This window comes from Trichomycterus rosablanca, chromosome 23 (assembly GCF_030014385.1).
Source record: "Trichomycterus rosablanca isolate fTriRos1 chromosome 23, fTriRos1.hap1, whole genome shotgun sequence".
In the NCBI taxonomy this organism is placed as follows: Eukaryota; Metazoa; Chordata; class Actinopteri; order Siluriformes; family Trichomycteridae; genus Trichomycterus; species Trichomycterus rosablanca.
The window spans coordinates 13,988,472-14,011,255 of NC_086010.1; the positions used below are offsets into that span (position 1 = coordinate 13,988,472).

The following is a 22,784-nucleotide window of genomic DNA, read 5'->3' on the forward strand; positions in this document are numbered from 1 at the left end:
GTCAGTGCTCAGACCATACGCCGCACACTGCATCAACTCGGTCTGCATGGTCGTCATCCCAGAAGGAAGCTGACGCACAAGAAAGCCAGCAAACAGTTTGCTGAAGACAAGCAGTCCAAGAACATGGATTACTGGAATGCCCTGTGGTCTGACGAGACCAAGATAAACTTGTTTGGCTCAGATGGTGTCCAGAATGTGTGGCGGCGCCCTGGTGAGAAGTACCAAGACAACTCTATCTTGCCTACAGTCAAGCATGGTGGTGGTAGCATCATGGTCTTGGGCTGCATGAGTGTTGCTGGCACTGGGGAGCTGCAGTTCATTGAGGGAAACATGAATTCCAACATGTACTGTGACATTCTGAAACAGAGCATGATCCCCTCCCTTCGAAAACTGGGCCTCATGGCAGTTTTCCAACAGGATAACGACCCCAAACACAACCTCCAAGATGACAACTGCCTTGCTGAGGAAGCTGAAGGTAAAGGTGATGGACTAAACCCAATTGAGCACCTGTGGCGCATCCTCAAGTGGAAGGTGGAGGAGTTCAAGGTGTCTAACATCCACCAGCTCCGTGATGTAATCATGGAGGAGTAGAAGAGGATTCCAGTAGCAACCTGTGCAGCTCTGGTGAATTCCATGCCCAGGAGGGTTAAGGCAGTGCTGGATAATAATGGTGGTCACACAAAATATTGACACTTTGGGCACAATTTGGACATGTTCACTGTGGGGTGTACTCACTTATGTTGCCAGCTATTTAGACATTAATGGCTGTGTGTTGAGTTATTTTCAGAAGACAGTAAATCTACACTGCTATACAAGTTGTACACTGACTACTCTAAGTTATATCCAAGTTTCATTTCTATAGTGTTGTCCCATGAAAAGATATAATAAAATATTTGCAGAAATGTGAGGGGTGTACTCACTTTTGTGATACACTGTATATGTATATAAAATAGAATATGAATAGAGATTGTGTATCAGATATAAAGTATGTCGGACATAGTTATGGATGAGAGTAGTGGTGGTAACATACAGATAATAATAGTAGCAATGTATGTAGATAAAATTATAAAATTATAACCGATATATACATACAGGTATGAAAACATCTACTATCATCTACTATTATTTCATTTGTGGAAGCTTTGATTTACAGTTTTCTGTTCTTCAGTAGAGAGCATAGCCATGTCAGTGGTTGCGTCAAAGTTTTGATTAAATCCCAGTTATAAAAATGACAAATGCAATTATAGTAATGATATTTTCTGAAATCATGTTATCTAATCTAGGTCTGGTGATCCACCCAGCAGCAGCATGTTATTCTACATTGAACGTACATGGTATGTTAGTGTCTGAAGTTTTTATTTTGTGTGTGTGTGTGTTACAGATTACGGATGTCACACAGTGCACACAAGTACTGAAGAGAAAGACTGACCAATCAGCTTGCAGCAAGCATTCATTGCGAGTACCTCATTGTCACTCTTGTATAGTTTGGGATTTGTGTATGGTGTTGTAAGTTTTGGTTGTGTGATGTGTGGGTGCTTGGTTGGCACGAGCCCAAAACCCAAAAAAGCTGGCCAGGCATCTACACGGACATGATTGGCTATGTCTAAGGTCGTGGCCGAAGCACTACACTGGATTGGCACCACATCCAAGGTATTCATGTTATGCGTCCAGAATTGAACCCGCAGTAACCCTGACCAGGATAACGCTGTTGATGGAATAGCAATGAAAAAATGCTGTGTGATGCTTTATGCCTTATGAACACTGCGGCTAACCCTGAATTTAAGGTCCTGCTAGCTTGTGTCTAAGTTTGTGCTACAACTAAACTGTTACGTAACCTTGGGTACTGAACTATAACCTTTTGGTTCTAGTACTTTTAATACTGGAATGTTTGGAACTGAAACTTTTGAAATGAGAAATCAAGACCTAATAACTTTTAAACTAAACCTCAAAATAACACAACCTTGGGTGTCTATGGGTGTGTTCGAATAGCTAGTGAGCTCTCTACATGGACAGCAGGGCGGCACGGTGGCTAAGTGGGTAGCACTGTCACCTCACAGCAAGAAGGTCCTGGGTTCGATCCCCAGGTGGGGGCGGTCCGGGTCTGCGTGGGTTTACTCCGGGTGCTCCGGTTTCCTCCCACAGTCCAAAGACATGCAGGTGAGGTAAATTGGAGACACTAAATTGTCCATGACTGTGTTCGATATAACCTTGTGAACTGATGAATCTTGTTTAATGAGTAACCACCGTTCCTGTCATGAATGTAACCAAAGTGTAAAACATGACGTTAAAATCCTAATAAAAGAAAGAAACAAACAAACATAGACGGCATTTTACGTCATCCTACGTGTGCTCCCGAGAAGGAGGCTGTTCGAAATCCTAGATGCCTTAATATCCTGTCTAGTTAGGCAGCTTAAAATTTCAATGTTATTTTGACTCAAGAACGAGTGAGCATCGGAAGCGTCCTTAGTGATCAAGGCAATCCCAGCATTCAGTGCGGCAGCTCTTCTCTCACAGAGAAATAAAAAAAACATGGCTGACGGTGCGGCGAAACGAACGGAGTTATTTACAAACGTAAATAAATGATTATTGATTTTCAATTTGTATTAACTTGCACAAGTGTTTTTATTTGCAAGTTCGGGCTTGTCAGCGAATGTAACCGTTTTCGGTACGCGAAGGGAGATGTTAGTCGACATGCTAGCGCGCTGTGCCACCCCATCCCATTGGTTTGAATGGCAAGATGCTAAATGCGAAACCCGATGGAATCGCTGTCTAAGTAGCGCGTTCGAATAACCTGACTTATAAGTCATTGACTTATTAGAATCCTCTCTACCGAGGCAGCTGCCTATGTAGGCAGTAAGACAGCAAGGCAGCTCCCTAGGTTTTCGAACACACCCTTATTAGAATCCTCTCTACCGAGGCAGCTGCCTATGTAGGCAGTAAGACAGCAAGGCAGCTCACTAGGTTTTCGAACACACCCTTATTAGAATCCTCTCTACCGAGGCAGCTGCCTATGTAGGCAGTAAGACAGCAAGGCAGCTCCCGAACACACCCTATATGTGACCACTGCACTGGAAGCAGACGTAATGTCCAAGGGAACGTTGTCCCCTGGTCTCGACGCTGCAGCTGCAAAGGCTTGGTCACCTTTAAGCTAAAGCCCAGACTAGGAGGAACTCAGATGACCTCAAAGACTCAGAGAAGGATAGGGTTGGATCAAGTCTCCTATGTGGGACAAACGTAATGCAAGGACTTACTTGGTAACTTACAGGGAGCCAGTGGAGGGATATCAGGGCCGGGTGATGTGGTTCCTCTTTTTTTTTTGTGTCGGCAAGCGAACAAACTAATAAGGGCGCATTCATTCGATCAAGTGAGAAGCGGCAAAGCAGCTTTCGCGCTGCCTGTGCCATCGTGTCCTATGAAGTGGACATTAATACGAATACGATACGAATCCTTTATTGTCATTGCACACTGTACTTGTACACTTCAACGAACTACAACGATATTGGAATACAACCCTGCCCCCCCCCCCCCCCCCCCCCGCCAAGAAAGAAAAAAAAGCAAACAATAAAAGTACTACATACAAATATAAATATAAAAATATAAAACAGTACTTAAACAAAGCAGAACTGAAGCTATCGCAGCTATTGCACATGTCCTATTCAAATTAAATTAAAAGTTAAATTAAAAGTTGCACGTCCCGTTAAAGTGAATGAAGTGAAATTGCACAGCGTTCACCCGATTGAGCTCTGACCCGGTTTGCCCCTGACCTTTTTTTTAAAGCTCCTTCATTGGGCTAAACTGATATGTCCATATGTTTAATATGATGTAAAAAAGCTACTCAGGCAGTACGAACGTGGAAAATCAGGAGAGTCTAATGCTTAACGTGGAAAAGCTTAACGTGGCTTAATGTACTACAACAATGACCTATGAACACTAAACGTTGTTGGTTTTTTCTTCATTCTTCATTTTAGACTCTCCCGGAGAACAAGCTGTTGTAAGCTGTTCTCATGGTTTCTCAGCACCCTGAGCTGTATAACACAAGTTTAAAAGTGATAAACCACAAAGTGAGGAAGAATACGGCTAAACTTAGATACGTGTGGACGCTTTTCGAGTGAATTTGACAGTTATTTCACACAAATGGTTATTCGTTATATGGTGCACTTTGATGACTTTGAGCCACCGTACAAGCCAAGCGCTGAGCAAAGAAGAGCAATTGGCGCCCAGTCTCGTGGTGAGCAATATACAAAACTCTTCTCATCTTAATGCGCCCTTACTTATACCTTATATATACATCAATGAGGCATAATATTATGACCACCTTCCTAATATTGTGTTGGTCCCCCTTTTGCTGCCAAAACAGCACTGACCCGTTGAGGCATGGACTCCACTAGACCCCTGAAGGTGTGCTGTGGTATCTGGCACCAAGATGTCAGCAGCAGATCCTTTAACTCCTGTAAATTGTGAGGCGGGGCCTCCATGGATCGGACTTGTTTGACCAGCACATCCCACAGATGCTCGAATGGATTGAGATCTGGGGAATTTGGAGGCCAAGTCAACACCTCAAACTCGTTGTTGTGCCTCTCAAACCGTTCCTGAACCATTTTTGCTTTGTGGCAGGGCGCTTCATCCTACTGAAAGAGGCCACACCCATCAGGGAATAGCGTTTCCATGAAAGGGTGTACATGGTCTGCAGCAATGCTTAGGTAGGTGGTACGTGTCAAAGTAACATCCACATGGATGGCAGGACCCAAGGTTTTCCAGCAGAACATTGCTCAAACCATCACGCTGCCTCCGCCGGCTTGCCTTTCTCCCATAGTGCATCCTGGTGCCATGTGTTCCCCAGGTAAGCGACGCACACGCACCCGGCCATCCACGTGATGTAAAAGAAAACATGATTCATCAGACCAGGCCACCTTCTTCCATTGCTCCGTGGTCCAGTTCCGATGCTCATGTTCCCATTGTAGGCGCTTTTGGTGGTGGGCAGGGGTCAGCATGTGCACCCTGACTGGTCTGCGGTTATGCAGCCCCATACTAAACAAACTGTTCTGCACTGTGTATTCTGACACCTTTCTATCAGAACCAGCATTAACTTCTTCAGCAATTTGAGCTACAGTAGCTCGTCTGTTGGCGGACCAGCCTTCGCTCCCCACATGCATCAATGAGCCTTGGCTGCCCATGACCCTGTCGCCGGTTTACCACTGTTCCTTCCTTGGAGCACTTTTGATAGATACTGACCACTGCAGACCGGGAACACCCCACAAGAGCTGCAGTTTTGGAGATGCCCTCCCCCAGTTGTCTAGCCATCACAATTTGGCCCTCGTCAAACTCGCTCTAATCCTCACGCTTGATAATTTTTCCTGCTTCTAACATCAACGGAGCTAACCCACGCCCCCTCCGACACGTGGGCAGCATGCCGTATGCATCTCGTCACCCATACTTTGATGAGTGCAATGCGGATCAGCACTGTGTACGGAGAGACACACCCTGACAGCACTCTTTTCTCATCTCTGTGCAGGCGCCATCAATCAGCCAGCAGAGGTCGTAATTGCATTAGTTATGAGAGAGACCCCATCCGGCTTAATCCCACCAATACCTGAACAACAGGCCAACCGTCGCTCGTGTGGCCGCTCAGCCCAGCCGGCAGGCAGAGCTGGGATCTCGAATGGTTCCAGCGTGTTTTTTACCGCTGAGCCACCTGAACGACCGTAAGCTTTATTTATTTTTTTATTTTTTTATACCCTCAGTCCTTATTAGCACTTTGGATTGGAAAGTTTTTCTCCGAGTTCTCCCAACCGTAGTGGCTTTTCTTTAACTTCTTTATCTTTCGGAAAGCCGCGCACCTTCCAAAAGCAGGTGTCGTACCAGGAGGCTGGTGAGCCCGGCTGAAAACTATCACGCTGAGCCCTTCGGGTTGCACGGTTCTGTTCTCGCAGCCGGCTCCGCGAAGAGCGGCGGCGCTTTCACACATAAATAAATAAAATAGTAATACGAATAATAACACCGGCATCAAATCATGTAAATATGAAATGTAGGCAGCATCAACATGCCACCAGCGTCAACATTAAAAGGAACAGATTGAAATGATCCCCGGGGGTTGTACCACCGTGCTGGGTGAATCTCGCTCCGTCTGCTAGCTCTTTTTTTTTTTTTTTTTTTTTCTATTCGGTTTGTTTATGCGCAAATTTATTTATATATTTATGCACATCAGGATCAGTGATTTATTGATGTCAGGTTCTGTTATGTTACTCGCAGATGTCTCAGCATTGTTTTTACATTTTTCATAATCTCCTGATGAGATTATACAGTTATGCAAACTAGCCTAGCGCCCTGCTTTTTTTTTTTTTTTTTTTTCGCTAGACTTTTAAAGGAAGGCAAACTTTTCTTTCTTTGTGTCATTATTCGGCCTGTATAAATTAATCCCTCATGCGGAGACGCTTACAAGACACGGCACAAACCGGACTAATATAAAATGCAGCATAAACCGGAATTATGGGAATAAATCTTCTATTTATTTGCATCACGTTAGATCGTCGTGGCTTGTGAGATTAATACATTTCACTTTTAGCAGGGTTTGTGGGCTTTGTGGGCGGACGCAACTTTGTTATTATTTATTTATTTTATTGAATTTTTCAGGTTCCGGCCTTCTGTTATTACACAAGCGTACTAATCAATAGGCTAGACCGATATTCGTTGGCCGAAGCGCCACCGTTTCAAATCCACCGATCATCACCCCTGACTCGTCGGCCCCGTCCGCCCGAATTTGCATCGCGTACGTGCGTTTTTTTGCTCGTTAGTCACACGTACGACGACACTGAAAGTGCCGATGCACGGAATAAGATGCAAAAACAACTCTCGTTTAAGTATAAATCATTTAAGATGCATTTCAGTTTTGAATACAGAGCCGGTGACTGTCAACAGCTTTAGTGAAAATGAGGCGTCCATGTATACACAAGGATATGATCTTTATTTTGCGGTCCACTGCAAGAAGCCAGTTTTTGAAATGACCACAGGATGGGTCATCATCACTCATCACCGATTTACATTTATATTTTCAGCATTTAGCAGACGCCTTTGTCCAAAGTGACTTACAGTACTCTGACAGTATACAGTCTGAGCAATACAGGGTAAAGGTCCTAATTTAAGGGCCCAACAGCAGCTACCTGGCAATGGTGGGGCTTGAACTAGCGACCTTCTGATTACTAGTCCACTACCTTAACCACCAGGCTACAACTGCCCAAAAAGCAGCTTTAAAGGCTAAAAAAATAGAACACAGATTAAATGGATGTTTTTAGTGTGTAAAATATTGTAAGGTTCATTTTCTAAAACCAGTTCCAAAAAAGATGGGACAGTAGTAAAACATAATAAAAACAGCATTAATATATGCATTAAATCGGTATCTATTACTATACATTATTGCTATAAAACTACACTCACTGTCAATTTTATCAGCTCCACTTACCATATAGAAGCACTTTGTAGTTCTACAATTACTGACTGTAGTCCATCTGTTTCTCTGCATGCTTTGTTAGCCCCTTTTCATGCTGTTCTTCAATGGTCAGGACCCCCACAGTACCACTACAGAGCAGGTATTATTTGGGTGGTGGGTAATTCTCAGCACTGCAGTGACACTGACATGGTGGTGGTGTGTTAGTGTGTGTTGTGCTGGTATGAAAGGATCAGACACAGCACGCTGATGGAGTTTTTAAACACCTTACTGTCACGGCTGGACCGAGAATAGTCCACCAACCAAAAACATCCAGCCAACAGCGCCCTGTGGGCAGCGTCCTGTGACCACATCTACAAGGTGGACCAACCAGGTAGGAGTGTCTAATAGAGCAGACAGTGAGTGGACACGGTGTGTTGTGCTGGTATGAGTGGATCAACATCTCACTGTCACTGCTGGACTGAGAATAGTCCACCAACCAAAAATACCCAGCCAACAGCACCCCATGGGCAGCGTCCTGTGACCACTGATGAAGGTCTGGAAGATGAGCAACTCAAACAGCAGCAATAGATGAGCGATCGTCTCTGACTTTACATCTACAAGGTGGACCAACTAGGTAGGAGTGTCTAATAGAGTGGGCAGTGAGTGGACACGGTATTTAAAAACTCCAGCAGCACTGCTGTGTCTGATCCACTCATATCTCCACATCTTCTAGACCATCAGTGGTCAGAGGACGCTGCCCACAGGGCGCTGTTGGCTTGATATATTTTTGGTTGGTGGATTATTCTCAGTCCAGCAGTGACAGTGAGGTGTTTAAAAACTCCAGCAGCGCTGCTGTGTCTGATCCACTCATACCAGCACAACACACACTAACACACCACCACCATGTCAGTGTCAGTGCAGTGCTGAGAATCACCCACCACCTAAATAATACCTGCTCTGTAGTGCCCTGTGGGGGTCCTGACCATTGAAGAACAGGGTGGAAGGGGGTAACAAAGCATGTAGAGAAACAGATGGACTACAGTCAGTAACTGTAGAGTTACAAAGTGCTTCTATATGGTAAATGGAGCTGATAAAATGGACAGTGATACCTGATGGTTCCCCCAGTACACAGAATTGGTTGGGATTTTTCCGAACTCAGTTACCTGGGTCGTGTTTTAGCTGCCTTAAACTTTGACATCTTGGACATTTTGACTTACCGATTACTAACTGAATTGCCGTAGGATTGCTAGTATAACAGACTTTTCTGTGGTGTAGTGTGCTGACAATGTTTGATGTGTGTGTTGCACGATTGAGTGCATTTTGTCCCTTTAGCGGACTCCATAATCAATGGAAAATTGTGCTTCTCTACACACGTGATCATCTCTCTGGGGGCACATTTTTTGGCTAACCTAACCTATTACCAAGGTTTTATCTGTTCAACTGGTCACATCTGGATGATGTTTTCTTGCCGCAGTCGTCTTTAAGATCATTTTCACGTACAACGCATGCCAGTCTGAGCCATCCTGATCAAATGCAACAGATTCTATAGCACAAAATTGGTGCTGACAAACCACTCCCAACACACACACACATACGTTCATACACACACAGCCTCGCAACTCCTTGCCAGCTGGAAGGTTTGACATCTGCCAGGTCGGTGCTGCGCCAAAGCAGCTGTCAGACTCGTTCAGCAGCAGTTGGCGTCATGGCCGGGTGCCAGCTTTACCATCTGCACGCCTGACATTTTCTTCTAATTAACGACAGGGTTAATTGTTCCGGCGAGCTCCGACACTGTGTAACATCACCCAGGGGAGAGGCGTACAAGTGGCAAGAGTGGTGAAGCGCCGCAACGGCATGGTTAATGCCACACGCCTTGTCGAAACCAAGCCCCCTCTACTTGGTTAACAGTTGCCGATTGGTTACCCAAGCCCAAGCAATAAGGCTAAGGTGCCCCCCCCCCCCCCCCCCCCCTGATGAATTACGCCCGGCTGCTGTAACGATGTAGAAAGAATTGGGTTTGGAGAGGCAAAGACCAGCGCCCGGGGGCGATCCGGGGAACGATTTGCATGTTATTACTGCATATTCATAACTAATTGTGTTAGGCTTCGCTAATGGAGCAGAATGACAGCATGAAAAATCACGACGCCGTTTTCACAGCCAACAAAGCGCGCCACTGCTTTTTCCCCGCGAACAATCATTAAAACACTTAGTTGCTAAATATAACAGGTTGTACCATCTGTCTGGCTGACGTGATGTAATTTATTAACTAGTCTAATTTTATCTTAGCGTATGGAACCCATTTTTTACACCACTTACCCTGGCACGTTATAACACCGAGATGTTACGAATACTGTGATTCTACAACGTATTAACCTATGGGAGAATCCGCCACTATAATTGCCTTTTTTTTACAATGGGTCTTGTTTCCTACACAACCTAAGATGTAATAATGGAAGCTCTGTGGCACAGGAGCTCCTGGAGACCTGAGTTTCCATGCATGTGATGCTCAAGGGCCAATAGTAGCCTTTTGTGAACTAGGTTGGTACCTCAAGTGCCAGGCCACCACTGTTCTCTGGTCAATGTCTGTGATGAGACTGCCTAGGCCATTTCACGAAATTTGGATCTTTTTTTTTTTTTTCTCCCCTAATCTAGTCGTGTCCAGTTACCCTCTATACTGATTCGACCCTTCACCGCTGACTTAGGACGCCTCTCAACTGACATACGCCCCCTCTGGCACGTACAATCAGTACAGACTGCATTTTTCACCTGCACGAGTCGAGTTCATACACTGACGAGCACTGTGTACGGAGGGCCACACCCCCATCAGCATTATTCCTCAGCCCTGTGCAGGAACCATCAGTCAGCCAGCGGGGGCCGCAGTCGCACCAGTTATGAGGACCTATGATCCGACTTTTTTACCCTCTAACCCTGAACAAAAGCCAATCGTTGTTCATGCTGCCGCCCAGTCCAGTCGGAGGGGCAGAGCTGAGATTCGATACGATGTATTCGAAACCCCGACTCTGGTGAGCTAGCGTACTTCACCGCTGCGCCACCTGAGCGGCTGAAATTTGGATCTTTGCTCAGCGGTTAAGGTACAGGTCTAGTAATCGGAAGGTTGCTGGTTCAAGCCCCACATATGCAAGCTTGCACTTAGCAGACAGCTTTTATCCCAAGCGACTTACAGTACTGTGACAGTATATTATCTAAGCAATTGAGGGTTAAGGACATTGCTCAAGGGCCCAACAGTGGCAATCTGACACTGGTGGGGCTTGAACCAGCGATCTTTCGGTTACTAGTCCAGTACTAATGCTCTAAGATAAATAAATCATAAATTTTTTTTGTTCATTCGTAGTATCATTTAATGGGTAAAGACTTAATTTAAAGGGTTACAAATCCTTATTTTATTGGTCTTAGCTATTCAAATGAGTGATCTTCTAATTTAATTAAATTTAGTGGAACGTCCTGACCTAGTCAGTGTTTCTGCTCTAGAGTTGTGCTTCCATAATTGGGTGCCGTACTCTGCAGACAGTCTACACTGATCAGCCATAACATTAAAACCACCTCCTTGTTTCTACACTCACTGTCCATTTCATCAGCTCCACTTACCATATAGAAGCACTTGTAGTTCTACAATTACTGACTGTAGTCCATCTGTTCCTCTGCAGGCTTTGTTAGCCCCCTTTCACCCTGTTCTTCAGTGGTCAGGACTCTCCCAGAACCACTACAGAGCAGGTATTATTTAGGTGGTGGATCATTCTTAGCACTGCAGTGACACTGACATGGTGGTGGTGTGTTAGTGTGTGTTGTGCTGGTATGAGTGGATCAGACACAGCAATGCTGCTAGAGTTTTTAAATACCGTGTCCACTCACTGTCCACTTTATTAGACACTCCTACCTAGTTGGTCCTCCTTGTAGATGTAAAGTCAGAGACGATCGCTCATCTATTGCTGCTGTTTGAGTCGGTCATCTTCTAGACCTTCTAGATAAGTGGTCACAAGACGCTGCCCATAAGGTGCTGCTGGCTGGATATTTTTGGTTGGTGGACTATTCTCAGTCCAGCAGGGACAGTGAGGTGTTTAAAAAGTCCATCAGCGCTGCTGTGTCTTATCCTCTCATACCAGCACAACACACACTAACACACCACCACCATGTCAGTGTGACTGCAGTGCTGAGAATGACCCACCACCCAAATAATACCTGCTCTGCAGTGGTCCTGTGGGGGTCCTGACCATTGAAGAACAGCATGAAAGGGGGGTAACAAAGCATGCAGAGAAACAGATGGACTACTGTCAGTAATTGTAGAACTACAAAGTGCTTCTATATGGTAAGTGGAGCTGATAAAATGGACAGTGTGTGTAGAAACAAGGAGGTGGTTTTAATGTTATGGCTGATCAGTGTATATCGCTACTTTTCAAAAGAATATCAAGACATGAGTTTTTTAATCATATCGCCCAGCCCTAATGCGGGACTGAATTCTTCTTAAGGCGGGATTATCCTGGCAAAATGAAGTCCTGCGGTCTATTACTCATTTGGCTCTGTGCCTGTGATGTGATAGACGTAAGCACATGCACGTCATGATGAATGATTAATCGCGTACCACAATGGCATCGGAGGCGGCGTGACCGCTGACGCGCTGACACGCTGACATGTCGGGTTGTGTGCACTCTTACATGCACACGCGTTGTTTCTATGGGCTAAACGGATCCTAAACGGATGCCCTCTGGGCACCGGAGTCGATTCGCACGCCTCCTTCGGCCCCTGCGCCACATCGACTGCCTGTCGGGACGGCGTAGCAAGAAAGAGCCGAGGGCCCTTAGAAAAGAGACACAAGCTTAGGGCCTCAAATTCAGATTCTGAATCATTCTGTCTATTCAGCCCATTCATTACACTTTCCATCTCAAGTTTTAATCTGAAATTATTGTGAATGTCAGTTTTTGGTGGAATTTTGGGCACGGGAACCAAAGTACCACAAAATTGGATGCAGTTTGAAATAAATCAGTGCTTTTCACAAAGAAAATGTCACAGGAACCCAGGTAATGGAAAACATTTTGGGCGCAAACACTTTTTGACAGGTTAAGCTTTGATGTTAGATTTTTTTGATGAAAAGTAACATTTTTGCAGTGTTCTGAGCACATGCAGGTACATGCTAGTTTTCTCCGTCGTGTGATGGCGATCAGTCTAGAAAGGTGGCTAGCAAATCGTCTTCTTAATTGGTTTGGCTAAGCGTTCATGAAAAACAGCAATTACAGCTCCGGTCTGTATACAGAGACTCAAATACAAGTGATAGGCAAGTGTACTGTCTATTGATGGGGAGAGGAAAATATGACATCCCTTCTACCCAAAAATAGGGCTGTATGCTCTCTAGGACTCCTAAATATGATGGGACAAAGTGCTCGTCTGGTAAATTCAAACCCATGCCCTAAAAACATGCAATTTACCATTTAAATGTATTTTTCACCAGCTGTGTCATATTGGTCAGCATCATAGGGCTTTCAGAGTCAAGGTTCCAGTTCATTGCAGGACCACTTACTCACCCATCCATCCATTTACTCATCCATCCATCCACTCATCCATCCATCTATCCATCTATCCACCCATCCATCTATCCACCCATCCTTCCACCTATCCATCCATCCATCTATCCATCCAACATCTATTCATCTGTCCATCTATCTATCCGTCCATCCATCTATCTATCCATCCATCCAACATCTATCTATCCATCCATCCAACATCTATTCATCCGTCCATCCATCCAACATCTATTCATCCATCCATCCATCCATCTATTCATCCACCCATCCATCCATCTATCCAACATATATTCATCCGTCTATTCATCCAACATCTATTCATCTGTCCATCCATCTATCTTTTCGTCCATTCATCTATCTATCCATCCATCCAACATCTATTCATCCGTCCATCCATCTATCCATCCATCCAACATCTATTCATCCATCCATCCAACATCTATTCATCCATCCATCCATCCATCTATCCATCCATCCAACATCTATTCATCCATCCATCCAACATCTATTCATTCATCCATCCATCCATCCATCTATTCATCCACCCATCCATCCATCTATCCATCCATCCAACATCTATATCATCAGTCCATCCATCCATCCATCCATCCAAGATATATTCATCCGTCCATCCATCCATCCATCCAACATATATTCATCCGTCTATTCATCCATTCATATATTCTACCACCCATCCATCCATCCAACATCTATTCATCCGTCCATCCATCTATCTATCCATCCATCCAACATCTATCCATCCATCCATCCATCTAGGAGCAATTTGAAGTGGCCACTTAAAGTGCACAGCCCTCCTCTTCTCGCCCCTGCATTCTGCTCAGGCATCTCTTCTGCCAATCAGGGTCCTTACATAGCGTATGAAGATCCCACCCACACATAGTCCGGACGTCCTACCCTAGCAGACACGGTGGCCAATTAGTATCTGCTGCAGGCACTGCCAGTTATGCCCACCAGATGGCGCCCAGCCGACCGGTGGCAACACCGAGTTTCGAACCGAGGAGTACTGGTTCCAGCTGTGTCGTATTGGTCAGCATCACAGGGCTTTCAGGGTCAAGGTTCCAGTTTATTGCAGGACCACTTACCCATCCGTCCATCCATCCATCAATCCATTTATCCATCCACCCACCCATCCATCCATCCACTCACTCATTCATCCATCTATCCATCTCTTTGTCCGTCCATCCATCCATCCATCCACTTGTCCATCCACTCATTTATCCATCTATCCATCCCTTTGTCCGTCCATCCATCCATCCATCCATCCATTATTCTATTATCTATCTATCTATCTATCTGTCTGTCTGTCTGTCTGTCTGTCTATCCATCCATCAGGGTCCTTACATAGCATATAAAGATCCCACCCACAAATAGTCCAGTCGTCCTACCCTAGCAGATACGGTGGTCAACTAGTATCTGCTGCAGGCACTGCCAATTATGCCTGCCAGATGGCGCCCAGCCTACCGGTGGCAACCGAGGAGTACAGAATTTCACTGCTGGTGTGCTAGCGGAAAATCCCGCTGCACCACCTGGGCACGTGAGTTTCAGATTAGGGATGTCCCGATCCGATCTCAAAGATCGGAATCGGGGCCGATCAAGGCATTTTTTAACTGATCGGTAATGGCTTTACTAAGCCAGATCCTTCTTTTTACGTCAGCATGTCTGCTGTGTGGAAATACTTTAAATTGGAAAGTGAAACAAGTCCAACAGCGAAGAGTAATGTCTGCAATGCGAGCGTTTCACGAGGCGGTAGGAGCAGAGCTGCGTTCATTACTGTAGAATTCTACTATTTATATGGTGTGCGAGTCAAGGATCACTCCGGTTTACAAAACAACGTAGTGATGCACTTGCTTAGTAAAGAAATAAATACACGGTATATTCACAAATTGTCGGGAGCATAACACTTTTTTAACTTCTTCTGTTACGGTTCCCGAATAGCGGACAGCTAGAGTCATCGCGTTAGCCAAGCACGCTATTCCATGCACTATGGAAGTCCCAAAGGGTCAAAACACACTCACTTCGCGTAGAAACGTCCATCAAACCATTGTCACAATACAACCACAGAAAAGTTTGTTACAGTTACAACACGTATACAAGTACGGTGGCTCATAAGAAACAAACCAGATATCATTTAACCAAACGATCTACAATTACTACCAATTTGATACGGCACCTAAAAAATAAACACTCAGCCGAATACAGCGAGTTTATTATTATATGATGAGAAGAGGAACCGGCTGTCCGCTAACACGGCAGAGATGCTGATTTTCCTCAAAAAGAACCTTCACTTCATTTCGAGTGCTCTAGTTTTACTACTACAATGCTGCACTAAGTTTGTTTACTTTTATTTTGTAAAAATAAAAGAACATTAAGCAATAGCTTGGATGCAGGCAATTTTTTTCCTACAGCACTGCAGAGCTATTCAGTTGTTAAACATGTACATTTGATTAATTTGAATAACTGTAATGCACTTAAAGTGTGCACTGTGTGAACAGTATTATCTAGTTCTTATCTAGACAATATCTAGAAAATACAAGTATCGGTTTGAGACTCGGTATCGGATCGGGATCAAAATTAATGATCGAGATCGGGATCAGGAACAAAAAAACGTGATCGGGACATCCCTGCTTCAGATTAAAGTATATAAATTTTAATCGGACTGCAGGGGGGAAGAAAGTCAGGGATTATTTGACTCTATAATGATGTTCAAGTCAAATTTATTTGTATAGCGCTTTTTACAATTGACATTGTCTCGAAGCAACTTTACAGGGGTGAAAGTGGCACGGAAAAACTCCCTTAAGTTTTCTTCCTGTAATTTTGAGAAGAACCAGACTATATGGCACGATGTTTGGTGTTGGTATGCCCTAAAATTCTTAAAATATTCTTTTACAAGACTTAATAAGTAATAGTATGGACAGATTCTCTTCTTAACGTGTCATATTCAGCTGCAGCTGATTTATTTATTTATTTATTTATTTTTTCTTATTGAAAAAGTGCACACAGAAAACTTTAAATGCCTCCTGTGCACCCGTGCTTTGTTTCCAAACGCGGCGGATCAGATGTCGGCTTTGAGCAACACCTCAGATTCCACTTGTACGTACAGAATCCTCAGGTGTTCTCGCTCTCTTGCTTTTTTTTTCCGCTTGATGTACAGAACGTTTTCTTGCATCCCCCAGCGTTCGCCATATGATCCTCCCTGCCTCCTCGCGTGTCAGTTTATCTCTCTTCACTTCTGATGGCCCGGGACGACAGCCAGGGTTCTATAAAGCCACCATTTACATATTCAAATAAAAGGCATGGCAGATTAGCATGTTGTTTTTTTCTTCTTGTACGTTTTTGAAGTTTGTATTTATGGGCCGTGACTGGGATATCAGTCGCGGCGCGGGTGCGATGGCACGGTGCTTGACAGCTGTCGCTGGCATCTCGGCAGAGCTCGTCAGAAAACCTGCCTGTTCTGTCAGAGAAGTTTAGGTGGAGCTTAAGTCAGTGCTCCTCACAATCAGCAGAAGTGGAGGTGCACCGGCTCCACGGACTCCTCACATCCTTCAACTAGCTCTCGCTTAGTTTTACTTCCCCCGTCGGCCTTTCCCGCCGGATCAGCTGTCCAAGAGCTGCCAAAACTGCAAACTTATTGCTGCTGATGAGCGCCGTGTGCATCCCATGTGCTCTTGTGTGTTAAATCTATCTGGTTGTATTGCTTTTTGGCAGGGTCTGCGCTACACTTTGTGTACCACCTCTAATTGAGACATAGCATATTCTATTAATGTTACAAAGCCCATAAAAGATTCAAAACAATGTTCACAATGACTGATGTGAATCCTTATTACAAGTAAACTGTAGTGGGGCAGGTTGCACCTCATCGCTAAAGCACTAGGTGTTGCTTTGCACCTGCAAGAATCAGAGATGTTCACAAGTCACAAAATACAAGTCCAAGTCAAGTCACGAGTCTTTAGGCTAGAGTCCGAGTCAAGTCACGAGTCTTTAGGCTAGAGTCCGAGTCAAGTCACGAGTCAATATAATATACACAAAACATATATTGGAAATGTAGCATAGAAATAAACAAATAATATGTAAGTTCGGCCAAAATCGAAAACACAACAAAAAAAAAACCTAACCACTGCTTACCTTAGCTTATGTTTTTCCAGATGCTATTAAATTTATAACCGTGTGTCCCATTAGGAATATAATTTGTTATTTTGTAAATGTGCTTATAATTAAAAACCTCCAAACTTTTCCCGGTTGTGAAGTAAAACACGAACTCGTTAGAAAGCCAATTAAGCTTTTCACTGACACATCATCTGTGTGACGCAAACTGAATAAATGCAAATAACAGCATTTCTTACTCAAAATTTAAATCAAAAGGTCTGATTGGTTCCGAAAGCGCTCTTTCAACCATTAGCGCCAATTCTGTAGAAGCGTTCCATTCACCCCAGTTGTTCCTGTGAAGTGCACTACGTAGGGTATTCCACCATTTTAAGTGAGATTCCAATCCAAAGGTAAGGTAAATGTGCAAATGAAGTGAACTTCTAATTGTGTAGGGAGTAGGGAGTGACGCTTCACTACGCCGGAATCAGGCTGGAACATTTACCCATTGCGTGCGTTGTGGGTTAAGACGGCCAGAGCGTTATTAAAAAGCAAAATATTTATAATAATAATTTTATATACAGTGCCTTGCAAAAGTATTCAGCCCCCTTGAACTTTTCAACCTTTTGCCACATTTCAGGCTTCAAACATAACGATATGAAGTTGTAATTTTTTGTGAAGAATCAACAACAAGTGGGACACAATCGTGAAGTAGAACGAAATTTATTGGATATTTTAAACTTTTTTTAAAAATAAAAAACTGAAAAGTGGGGCGTGCAATATTATTCAGCCCCTTTACTTTCAGTGCAGCAAACTCACTCCAGAAGTTCAGTGAGGATCTCTGAATGATCCAATGTTGACCTAAATGACTGATGGTGATAAATAGAATCCACCTGTGTGTAATCAAGTCTCCGTATAAATGCACCTGCTCTGTGACAGTCTCAGAGTTCTGTTTAAAGCGCAGAGAGCATCATGAAGACCAAGGAACACACCAGGCAGGTCCGAGATACTGTTGTGGAGAAGTTTAAAGCCGGATTTGGATACAAAAAGATTTCCCAAGCTTTAAACATCTCAAGGAGCACTGTGCAAGCGATCATATTGAAATGGAAGGAGTATCAGACCACTGCAAATCTACCAAGACCCGGCCGTCCCTCTAAACTTTCAGCTCAAACAAGGAGAACACTGATCAGAGATGCAGCCAAGAGGCCCATGATCACTCTGAATGAACTGCAGAGATCTACAGCTGAGGTGGGACAATCAGTCGTAGGACACAATCAGTCGTACACTGCACAAATCTGGCCTTTATGGAAGAGTGGCAAGAAGAAAGCCATTTCTCAAAGATATCTATAAAAAGTCACCTGGGAGACACACCAAACATGTGGAAGAAGGTGCTCTGGTCAGATGAAACCAAAATCGAACTTTTTGGCCACAATGCAAAACGTTATGTTTGGCGTAAAAGCAACACAGCTCATCACCCTGAACACACCATCCCCACTGTCAAACATGGTGGTGGCAGCATCATGGTTTGGGCCTGCTTTTCTTCAGCAGGGACAGGGAAGATGGTTAAAATTGATGGGAAGATGGATGGAGCCAAATACAGGACCATTCTGGAAGAAAACCTGTTGCAGTCTGCAAAAGACCTGAGACTGGGACGGAGATTTATCTTCCAACAAGACAATGATCCAAAACATAAAGCAAAATCTACAATGGAATGGTTCACAAATAAACGTATCCAGGTGTTAGAATGGCCAAGTCAAAGTCCAGACCTGAATCCCATCGAGAATCTGTGGAAAGAGCTGAAAACTGCTGTTCACAAACGCTCTCCATCCAACCTCACTGAGCTCGAGCTGTTTTGCAAGGAAGAATGGGCAAAAATTTCTGTCTCTCGATGTGCAAAACTGATAGAGACATACCCCAAGCGACTTGCAGCTGTAATCGCAGCAAAAGGTGGCGCTACAAAGTATTAACGCAAGGGGGCTGAATAATATTGCACGCCCCACTTTTCAGTTTTTTATTTCTAAAAAAAGTTTAAAATATCCAATAAATTTCGTTCCACTTCACGATTGTGTCCCACTTGTTGTTGATTCTTCACAAAAAATTACAATTTCATATTGTTATGTTTGAAGCCTGAAATGTGGCAAAAGGTTGAAAAGTTCAAGGGGGCTGAATACTTTTGCAAGGCACTGTATATGTAATTTTATATATATATATACATTCACATACATACACGTAACTAATGTTAAGACATGCTGACGCTAGCGACTCTTGTTGTTCACAAGTCATTTTTCTGAAGTCGCTGTGTGTGCGACTTGCGTGCGACTCAGACTCGAGTCCCCATCTCTGGCAAGAATTAAAAATGAACCCATTTTCCAGGAGAAAATTAAAGAAGGAAACAAACTAACTGGTAAAAGACACAAAAACATCTGCAGCCTGCAACGGCGAGTGTGGATAGAAAAGGGATATCGCAGAAATGAAAACTGGTTGTCACAATATGCCGAGCTTATCAGAGCACCTGTGACAACCCAGTTCTTTGAAATAGAGGACTGAAAGGAAGCCCGAAATAAGCCGGGGGCGGCAATGCACGGGTGGCAACCCAACCCCCACCAATTGGTGCAACCCGTGTCCAGCGTTGGTCCAAACGCAGGCCTCGCACTAGAAAAAAAAGGGCCATAACGTTTGCTCTAGGGCAGCTCCAAAAAAGAGTGCTGTCCTCATATTTCAGTGAAAAACGGACCACGTCAAGTTTAGTATTACAATTTCAGAGAACAAAGTTGAGGTTGCCAACAGAGGAGCTGGTAACTGCATGATGTTTGGTGTTAGTATGTCCTAAAATGTATAAAATATTGGGCCAAATGCATGGCCTGCTCAGGAAAAAGGGCAGTAACGCTTGCCATAACGGATGGTTCCTTAATTACGTCCAAAAAATTGTGCTGTCCTCATATGTCAGCGAAAAATGGACCATGTCCAGTTTGGCATTACAATTTCAGAGAAAAGCAGGTTGCCAACAGAGGAGCTGGCAACTCTGTGAGGAAGAAATGGTGATAAGTATAAAAACATTCACCCTGATTGATTTAACTGTTTTATCAGTTAAGAGGAACTGACCCATCAGTCACTTTTGCCACCATGCCCTCTCCTATAGCCATATTAGGCAAGACAGAAGGGCATGATTCTGTAACGAGCCACACTGTCCTGTATCTAATAAAAGTGTTTTGAATGATAGAAAGCCAGGCTTTGTGCAGGCCCTCATGAAACCTGAATTCTAAACCATAATCAATGTCTTGGATTTAGCTTTGCGCGCTGGTACAGTCATGATAAAAAAAGAAAAGGGCCTTCCCCTACCTGTTGCTGTGATGCTGGAGGCATATTACTTATTTTTCCAAATGTATAGCTGTGTCCTCTCGAGCTCTCGAGTTTTAATCTCATCTCTGCTATCAACCGGCCAGGCGCCCGCACAGGCATGACTGGCTTTGTCTTAGAGTGAGCTGCATGATGGGATTCCTTAATGCTGCTGCAATCGTGACCTCTGCTGGCTGGTTGATGGGGAATAATAGAGAGCAGTGCGTAAAAGAAGTGGTTGTCTACTACACATACAGGCCTCCAAGGTCAGAGTAGGGGTCTCAAACAGTAGAGGAGATACAGTTGGGTAATTGGATATGACCAGATTGGAAGAAATAAAAACCACATGACTACTGAATTTTAAGTTGGCCACACAAGGACTAGTGGATGTGTACATTGATCAGCCATAACATTAAAACCACCTCCTTGTTTCTACACTCGCTGTGCATTTCATCAGCTCCACTTACCATATAGGAGCACTTTGTAGTTCTACAATTACTGACTGTAGTCTATATATTTCTCTACATACTTTTTTGGCCTGCTTTCACCCTGTTCTTCAATAGTCAGGACCACTACAGAGCAGGTATTATTTAGGTGGTGGGTGATTCTCAGCACTGCAGTGACACTGACATGGTGGTGGTGTGTTAGTGTGTGTTGTGCTGGTATGAGTGGATCAGACACAGCAGCGCTGCTGGAGTTTTTAAATACCGTGTCCACTCACTGCCCACTCCATTAGACTATCTAGTTGTTCCACCTTGTAGATGTAAAGTCAGAGACGATCGCTCATCTATTGCTCCTGTTTGAGTTGGTCATCTTCTAGACCTTCATCAGTGGTCACAGGACGCTGCCCACGGGCGCTGTTGGCTGGATATCTTTGGTTGGTGGACTATTCTCAGTCCAGCAGGGACAGTGAGGTGTTTAAAAGCTCATCAGCATTGCTGTGTCTGATCCACTCATACCAGCACAACACACACTAACACACCACCACCATGTCAGTGTCACTGCAGTGCTCTGTGGTGGTCCTGTGGGGGTCCTGACCATTGAAGAACAGCATGAAAGGGGGGTAACAAAGCATTCAGAGAAACAGATGGACTACAGTCAGTAATTGTAGAACTACAGTGTTTCTATATGGTAAGTAGAGCTGATAAAATGGACAAGGAGGTGGTTTTAATGTTATGGCTGATCATATACGTCCCATTCTCTGCACCTTTCAATATATACATTCTAAATGTGTGCACGTTCTCTCTTTTTGGGACTGCATTTTCTAATAGCGGCATATCAGGTGCATCCGTCTTTATTTATCCGTGCATCGTGACTGTGTGTGTTTACGACATGTCACAGTCCCTCAGTAGGTGCGTATAGTTGAGAACTGCCTCCCCCCCAGCGAATGACAGGTTGACAGTGATAATGTAGGACAGAGAGGAGCGAAATAGAAAAAAAAACACCCAGAATTAAGGTAGTAAAAAAAACGCTCCCCTTACCGCATAATAATTGTGCTGCCCTGCGGGGGTTCAGACCAGAAAAGGAAGCTAAAGAAAGAAACCATACAAGCTACACAATGCAGACGAGGAGGTTTATTAGGAGTTTCTCATTAGAGCCCCATCACCTCCCAAATCTTTCCATGCAACAAAGCCATGGAGGTTTCATTAAAAATAAAATAGCATCCGGAGCATTTTTTGCTTATGGACAGATAATGGTTTTGGGCTTTTTTGGGCGTTTTTGGCATTGTAGGGTGCAGTAAAAAAAAATAATTGATGCAAATCGGTCTGCTAAGTGACTAATTAAAGTGACACAAACAAAAAAATTTTCTTTCTTTTTTTTATATATTATATATATTTTCTTTATGCATTTTCTCCCCTTTTTCTCCCTTTTTAGCGCGTCCAATTGCCCGATGCGTCATGCTTCTTCTCCACCAATGCCGATCCCTGCTCTGATTGAGGAGAACGAAGCTAACCCACGCCCCCTCCGCCACGTGGGCAGCATGCCGTATGCATCTTGTCACCTACACTTTGACGAGTGCAGTGCAGCTCAGCGTTGTGTGCGGAGAGACACACCCTGAGAGCACTCGTTTCTCATCTCTGTGCAGGCGCCATCAACCAGCCAGCAGAGGTCGTAATTGCACCAGTCATGAGAGAGCGAGAGACCCCATCCGGCTTAGGCCCGCCCATCTGAACAACAGGCCAATCGTTGTTCATGTGGCCGCTCAGCCTTAGCTGGCAGGCAGAGCCGGGATTTGATACGATGTATTCGAGATCCCAGCTCTGGTTCCAGCGTGTGTTTTTACCGCTGCGCCACCTGAGCGGCACAAAACAATTTTCTACAATATTATAGACTAATTAGTCACACTATTGTACATTATTTCACATTAATTAAAGCATTTTAAGGGTGGC

General features: G+C 44.2%; 1 protein-coding gene across 2 annotated transcripts in view; it reads left to right on the top strand.

Moving 5' to 3' along the window:
• LOC134300842 (uncharacterized) overlaps nucleotides 1-22,784 on the top strand; it is a 291,233-nt gene that overhangs the window by 33,724 nt on the left and 234,725 nt on the right. For both annotated transcript variants that reach the window (XM_062985271.1, XM_062985272.1), the window contains exon 4: nucleotides 1,284-1,334. In XM_062985271.1, coding sequence (XP_062841341.1) covers nucleotides 1,284-1,334 — 51 coding nt within the window. The remainder of the gene's footprint in view (nucleotides 1-1,283; nucleotides 1,335-22,784) is intronic.